General features: G+C 40.4%; 2 protein-coding genes across 5 annotated transcripts in view; one reads left to right on the top strand and one right to left on the bottom strand.

Moving 5' to 3' along the window:
- wdr4 (WD repeat domain 4) overlaps positions 1–5,467 on the bottom strand; it is a 19,160-nt gene extending 13,693 nt beyond the window's left edge. Inside the window, exons 1-6 of one of the 4 annotated variants that reach the window (XM_032530252.1) lie at positions 5,237–5,467; positions 4,252–4,317; positions 3,741–3,887; positions 3,430–3,586; positions 478–590; positions 236–296 (exon numbers count right to left, since the gene is read on the bottom strand). In XM_032530252.1, the coding sequence (XP_032386143.1) occupies positions 236–296; positions 478–590; positions 3,430–3,586; positions 3,741–3,887; positions 4,252–4,317; positions 5,237–5,454 (762 nt within the window). In that variant the 5' untranslated portion in view covers positions 5,455–5,467. Of the gene's footprint in view, positions 1–235; positions 297–477; positions 591–3,429; positions 3,587–3,740; positions 3,894–4,251; positions 4,318–5,234 lie in introns of all 4 variants that reach the window. The other 3 variants (XM_032530251.1, XM_032530254.1, XM_032530253.1) reach the window with 3 other exon arrangements.
- Positions 5,468–5,812: 345 nt separating this feature from the next.
- The window catches only part of LOC116698346 (fibrous sheath CABYR-binding protein), a 12,104-nt gene continuing 10,040 nt past the window's right edge, over positions 5,813–7,876 (top strand). Inside the window, exons 1-2 of the mRNA XM_032530262.1 lie at positions 5,813–6,080; positions 6,301–6,362. Of these exons, the coding sequence (XP_032386153.1) occupies positions 6,315–6,362 (48 nt within the window). The 5' untranslated portion in view covers positions 5,813–6,080; positions 6,301–6,314. The remainder of the gene's footprint in view (positions 6,081–6,300; positions 6,363–7,876) is intronic.

Genomic DNA, 7,876 nt, shown 5'->3' with positions numbered 1-7,876 from the left:
TTTGTTTTGGTTAAAATCAACAAATAATTGTGATAATTAATTGTGATCTCAATATTGATGAAAATAATCGTAATTATCATTTTGGCCATAATGGTGCAGCCCTACTTCAGAGTGAGACATCTTACTCCTATACTATCTTTGTTGGGAGCTGCACATGCTCGGTAGCTAGGTAAGATAACATCTACAGTACATGCATGTGTGTGTGTTACAGTAACCATGTGAAATGCACACATACCCCTGATCCAGACAGCAGCCAGTTTGGATGACCTGATGGGACCAGTAGAGCACTGACAAACCTGAGAGAAAACAGGATAACAACAACAGGAACAGTTTTGATCAAATTACACTTGACTAAATCTCAATATGAGAGAGAGAGAGAGAGAGAGAGAGAGAGAGAGAGAGAGAGAGAGAGAGAGAGAGAGAGAGAGAGAGAGAGAGAGAGAGAGAGTTTTGTCCCCCTTAGATTGAGGTACTCACTGTTGATGTCCCAGGCAGAAGGACTGGATGTTGTACGGAGACCTGAGGTGGCTTACTCTAATCTTCTCATCACGGTCGGCTGTGATGATGTACTTGTCGTCCGGCGACAAGCTCTGAAGGACAGCAGTAGGGGAGAATCATTCAGTCAAAAAACTCATTCTGAGACAATGGATCAGGATAAAATGGTACAGTTACTTTAACAATCACGTAATGTTGTATATTAGGTTGGATTGTACTCCATATTGGCCTAGTAACACCTGAGTATCTAACCCTTCGTGCTGTTTTTTCCCCCCTGTATTTGCCTTCACATATAGTAGATTTTTAAACAGAAGATACCATTAGCAGGTCCTTCTGAACAAAAACGGACAAATCATATTGGCATCATGTCTGAATAAGCACCTGAGTCAATTTTACAGAAAGTCACTTCTTACTAGAATTGTTACTTTTCCGTATAACCTTCAACACAGCAGAAGCCTGAACTGAAAGCAGTCAGATAACGGACTGGGCAAGTTTTATTAAAAAACAAGCTACTGGAGGAGTTCTGGGATCTTTAGTAAAAGCAGACTTAACCCTGCCTTTGCCAGCAATACATTTTTCTATGACCCTCCCCAACAATTTATTGATGCCCGCTGTACTGGTTGGCACTTGGCAAAGATATACAGATAACCACTGTTTCAGTATATTACAACCATGACACACACAACTTAACCTCTGCTTTCTGATCTTAATAATAATAATAATAATAATAATAATAATAATACATTTTATTTAACAGCGCCTTTCTAACACTCAAGGACGCTTTACAGAGAATAAGAGACAGATACAGGGAACATAAAAGTGTAAGTAGTAATAACAAAACAAATAAAACAAAAAACAAAACAAACAAAACAAACAAACAAAAACAAAACAGGAACAGTGTATTTACAGATAAGCGAGCTGGAACAGATGGGTTTTTAGTCTAGTTTTGAACAGAGGGAGAGAGTTGATGTTGCGGAGGTCGGGTGGGAGTGAGGTCCAGAGCTGGGGAGCAGAGCGGCTGAAGGCTCTGGTCCCCACGGTGATGAGTCGAGCATGGGGGACAGTGAGGTGGATAGAACACATCCATCTTACACATCACACTCCACTGTTTTGGTGCTGATTTACTAGACTTACTCACGAACATTGTTGTGGAAATACAATAAGCATGGAAACTAAATGCACACTTCCTGCATTATTGCATTACTTCAAATACTAAGTTACTCCTCCAGTAAACTAGTATTCATGTGAAATGAAACAATAAAACATTGAGACCATGTGAACAAATCACACTGGGTAATAACCTATATTGACAGCTGGCACGCCCAATCACTAAAACACAAGAGAAAATTGATGGCTATTTCAAATTTGGTCCGACTGTGTGGGAATTCAGAAGCTCCACAGGCTGTCGTGACAGCCGGTGGGTGCCGGCTGCTGGCTTGCCGTCCGTCCTGTCCACCTTCACAGACCCCGCTTTGAGCTGGCTGGAGCTCTCTCAGGGGACTCGCGGACAAGAGGCGTTTATTTCCCCAATCGCTTGTTTAAATAACTCAACACACATATCCATTATAAGATTAACTGGAACCTGGGGTTTTTCAGAGTCATAATGCTCCACAATTATTGTGGGCGTAACAAGCTCGCTGACCAGCCACGGAGCAGGAAGAGGAGAGGGAAAGACACCTGTCTCCATTTTGTCTTGTAAAGAAAATTGAGACATGTAGACTTGTCAGTATTCCTCTATCATAGGTGCCGATTTAGTTTTTCCTCCATGTGTGCTCACGTGCGCACGCCTTTAAAAAAAAAAAATGGAAACATATGCACCAAACCAGCCACTTTGAAATTTTGCTGTTTTTATGAATACAAAAGTTGGATGACCCTTCCCCTAGACTAAAAATTGTTGGGTGACCCTACCCTTGGGGGCGGCTGTGGCTCAGTGGTAGAACGGTTGCCTGCCAATCGAAAGGTTGCGAGTTCAATCCCTGGCCCTGCAGTCCCATGTCACCCAGTGTCCTTGGGCAAGACACTGATCCCAAAGTTGCCCCCGATGCTGTACATCGGAGTGTGAATGTGTGTGAGTGTTTATCTGATGAGCAGGTGGCACCTTGTACGGCAGCCTCGGCCACAGTGTATGAATGTGTGTGAATGGTGAATGTATCCTGTATGATGTAAAAGCGCTTTGAGTAGTTCTTAAGACTAGAAAAGCGCTATATAAATACAGCACATTTACATTTAAAAAGACATGACCGTCCCCCATTTTCCTCTGGTGGTCCATCCCATAAATACCAAACGGTCCCTAAACATAAAAGACTAGAACCTCACCAGGTTTGACACGCGCAAGACAGAGAAAAATTTGTCTTGTTCTGTCTTCTTAAACCACTTTATTCTAACTTATGTACACAAAGCAAATAATTACAACTGCATGGATAAATAATTAAATATCCCTTTACATGCTTTGCATATGAGAAAATGGGAATTAAATGAGAGACATCACTCTACATAAACACACCGAAACATTTTCCTCCTTTTCATAACATTTTTAACTCACATCCCTCGCTCTCTACTCTCTTTTTCTTACTGGGTGCCACCTATTGCGTAAGCGTCCAGTCATATATCTGAATAAGAAAAAGACATTATTTTAACAGCTTCACAAAGGCAGCAATGTTACATGTTCCATGTCTGAAAGAGGCCTATGACGGCAGGCTTGTACCCCTGCCTTTAAGTGTGGCCGATCAGAACGGCTACACTCACTCTGGTCTTCAGACGTGGTCGGACAACACGCCGTACAGACGTTTGTTTTTAACATACTGACACCTTCACTTTCCAAGATAAGGTGTGGCTGAAAACTTCAGAAACACCATGTACTATAAGTGGATCAGTGATGAAACTATATATGTATACATAAAAATACAATTTGAATGTGAATCTTTTAACACTTACTAAAGCTAGCAACATGGACAGGTGGCCCATCTTCAGCTCTCCGTCCCTCTGCGGCTCCACCACTGAGAAGGAGTACACATCTCCTGATTTGTCAGTCACCAGCAGCTTGTCCTCCGCCTGGCTGAACATCAGGGAGGTGCACCTCCTCACTACCCACCTGTGAGACAAACAACATTACATTCAGTTGTCTTGGTTACAGCTGTTGTCCTCGTAGATCGTGAAGTTAGTGGAAAATGCACCGTTTACATGTTCATACAAACAAACACACACTCCCCCACACACACACACACACCCACGAGTTGGAGTTGTACCTGATGCTGATACACTGCCATGAGGGCTCACAGCGAAACAGAACCAGTCTTTTGCTGTCATCAGTCAGCGCCACCAACTTTCCAGATGTTGACACGGTGAAGGCAAGGACTTTGTCACTTCCTGTTTCCTCTGAGGCACCGCCATCACTGATGACAGAGGAGACACGCTACAGCTGGTAAAACTGCTGTTTAAATTACAAAATTACAAGTATACTCCAATAAGCTTTCCAGTTAAGTATGTCCTTCTTATCCATTTTAATTCTTTTACTTTTGCAGGTCTTCTTTCCCTTTTGATATGCAGTTTTTTTGCACATGCCTTTATTTTTGTCTTATTCTTTTTATAACAGCGAGGCCCGTTTTTAAATGCGTAAATGCTCCAAAAATGAATGTTAAGAATCTGACTTTCTTCATCAGAAGTAACCTGACATATCTTCTCTTAGGTTGCCTCTTTTGCAAAGCATTCAGGCTTTACCACTTACTTGACAACCACGAGTCACGTGATTGTTCTTACCTGTTATCCTCCTTTGCATGCTTTGGCTTCTTCTCAGCAGTGCTGCAGTCGAACACAAACGGCTCTCTGCAACAAAATACAGAAGAGCTCATGTTTTCAGTTTGGATTAGTTCCTGCACAATGCCAGTTTCATAATGTTATCTAGTTTGATATGAGCTCTCAGTGACGGGAAAACGAATCACTTATTCCAATTGATGTCCCTGTTGGAGTAGATTTAGTTACCGTTTTGCATAACTCGAAACAGAGAATTTTATTTTCATTTAGTAGATTATTAAGGAAATACTTAAGAGAGCGTGTAGTGACTGCAATTGAAATGTACTCAAATGCCTAATCAGGTATTAAAATAGTTTACTTTCCTGCCATCAACAAATCAATAGCACTAACTCATATCCATGACTCCATGAATCATGACTTTGCCAATTTTAAACTGTATTATATTTAGACAAAGTTCTTGCACATCTACTTCTGTTTAGACAACATTTCATATTTAAAAACTGACTTCTTTTGTAAATTAAAAAAAAGACTTTGTAAACGCTAATGTTTACATTTCTCTAGGTAAGGTATTGGAAAAAAACTGTTGAAATTGTCTGAAAAGTATACAGCCTTTCATATTAGCTGTCAATAACAATACAAGTAATCTTTATCAACTTATACTGAAATCTAAAGACCGTATTTTTGCAGAAATATATTAGAAAAACCTATAGGAAATCCCCTACTCTTCATACCCTGTGCAACTTACAATAATACCACTTTATGAAAACACTGCATCAAGCATGAGATGATGGTGATAACGTAAGTGCCAAACCTTCACACACGTGTGCAAATTCATAAAACCTGGAAATTAACCTAGACTTTCCCCATGCTTCCCAGTGGGACGACCAACGACTGCCAGCTAGCTAACAGTGCTAGCCAGCTAACTTTAACCTGGCGCACAGGAAATTCATATAAAATACATTATTAAGAAAACGTGGAAAGTCATCCAAACCTGGCTTGTTTGGTGTGAATTGCTATGAGTTTCTTGTCGCAGGTGAAAATACACCACTCTCCACAGAAACCAACAGCAGCCATGGCTGTTGTGTGTATTTGCGACGATGGACCACGCGGAGGCGATTTCCTTGGATGACAAAGGCATAACCCGCCCCATTCTACCCTTGATTGGCTAGTCTTGCAATTATTACCTAACCCTAACCAATCACTCCTCATGACTAAACCTAACCAACCAACCATATACGTATATCTATGCAACCAACCATCCAACGAAGGCAACGAGTACTAGCCAATCAGAGGGAGGGCAGGGCGGGCAATTCATATTTTGTCGCGTGCAAATTACGACACCAGCACACGCCCCCTTGAAAAAGTACAGAATGTACACAAGAGAGCTGCTGATGTGCATGTTGGCGAAGAAAGGGTTTCCTATTCAAAATACATACATATAGATGTCCATGTAATATAAAAAACGAAAGTAGCATATTACGATAGCTGCCATTCATGACGCTAAATGACTTGAAAATATCACATTTAGGACGAAAAAAAGACGAAAAGTATACAAGTGAGCAGCAGTGCAACAGCGTCCACACAGAAATAACATAATGGGCAATGGCAGAAATGTAACCACATATAAGATAATCACAGACTGTAAAAATAAACAGATAACGGTCAACACATGCAGGGCTTTTGTCATGAAGGGGCGTGTCACATTCATGTGTTACATACAAGGTGAAAGACCTATGTGAAAGACTGCTCCATGTCCATGTTGCTGCTGTGACCTAGCTACTTCTGAAGCACTGACCACCAGAAAAGAAGCATAAAATAGCCATTTTCATCAAAAGGTAACAGCCAGTACTTTTATTTGATAACAGTTAACGTTAATTGCACCCCAGGCTGCTTTTTATCTCATTGAGAGAATGTTGAAGAGTTTATTGACGTTGGTTTTTAGTGTGGCACTGTTTTCTTGCACGACGCTAATGCAAACAACTAAAGTTACACGCCGAAGATATGTTGACGTCTTTATTGCCTTGTTTAATGGTGTGTTTATTATGCTCGTCATAGGCAGGTTGTACGGAATGATGGCGGCTTCTTTGCTGAGGATAGGACGACTGGGCTGTGTCAAGGTAACATCATTTCTAGCGTTAACGTTAACATTAATGTTTTACTTAAATTTTCGTACTATTGTTGGCCAAAGTCGGTCAGTAGACTCTGATGTTTTGGTATGCTACATGCTGCTTTAAATTTGTGGTTTTCAAAATAAAAGCATGCATTTTAACCTGTGATTTATTAAACCTTGAAGCACAAACATCAACCAGTAATTGCAGACTGTTAGTTAGCATAGGAAACTGACTGCACGCCCGAATGGAGCAGGCTTAAACCGGACACACAGGCCTGGCAGCTGAAGCTCTACTGAATTCTGACTCTCACTCCCCAATGTGAGTCTTCAGTCGCGCATGCTCAGATTTAAACGGTTTACTGGACATGTCATACTGAAATTTGTGAAATCCATGAAATAATAAACTTTTTTTCATTACAAACAATACCAGAAGCTGGAAATCATTTCAAAAACGTCAAAAAGCCATTCCAGTGACAGTCTTTGATTGATTGCTAGCTTGTATCTAAGCTAGCAGTCATTTAAAAACGTTTTAGCTATCTAGTATTGTTTAATTGCTAACGTTAGCTCAAAACGCCATTCAAGTGACAACCTTTGTTGTGTTTGATTGCTAGCTTGTAGCCAGCAGTGAATGTACTTGGTTAAGTAGGTCCATTTTTACTGTATTTACGTTACTGCAGTCTCTCGTTAGCATCTTGTATGCTACTTGTCGCAAAAGGTACGCATGCGCAACTCACAGCTTAACTCGTCACAAAGTGACGCATGCGCGACTCAGATCTGCGCTCTCCTCACATTGGCCAGTGACAAGCATTCACTAGTATAGGGTCAGTGATTACACTGTAAAATGTCCTTGCATAACAAATGGTAGGTTACTGGACATACCTTTACACCCCACGGACATACCAATGACACAACTATACCGTTTAATCCCACAGAACTTTACTTAAAATATTTAAGCAACAACCCTAAGTTTTAACAGATACTTCAAAAGAATAAATAATGCACAACACCTGTCATTTGCTGGAATGGTGTGGCTATATAATTGATTAATAATTTGATAAATGTAAATATCATGACATTGCTTAAAGATCATATACATGATATTTACCTTTAGCGAATAGTGGCTCTTTATTGGACTAGACATACTGTGTAGTCCATTAAAGAGCCCCTATTATACTCAAAAAGGGAAAAATCAAATAAAGCAAAATACTGGCTTTTTTTAAGATCTTATGATTGCGTCCACACTGACCGTATGGAATACCCCCCTTCTTAAAACTACTTAGAACTAAATGTTATGGTCCATAAAACCTCACCGATACAGTATGGAGTCAGTGATATCCAGGTCACAGCCCCAGTGTGTGTTCTATAGTGTAACCTTGTAGTTAATATTAAGAGTAAGACATGTAGCAAGAATAGAAGTGTAATGCTTTTATAGATCTATTGATTGAGCCTGGCTTGCTTTCTCAGCATGTACTCCATCATTGACAAACAGATTAGCTCTGTTGTCAGCTCAAGCTTTTTTCA

The sequence above is a fragment of the Etheostoma spectabile genome, chromosome 11 (assembly GCF_008692095.1).
Source record: "Etheostoma spectabile isolate EspeVRDwgs_2016 chromosome 11, UIUC_Espe_1.0, whole genome shotgun sequence".
NCBI lineage: Eukaryota > Metazoa > Chordata > Actinopteri > Perciformes > Percidae > Etheostoma > Etheostoma spectabile.
The sequence above is the reverse complement of the archived record's forward strand: the minus strand, read 5'-3'. Positions and strand labels throughout refer to the sequence as shown.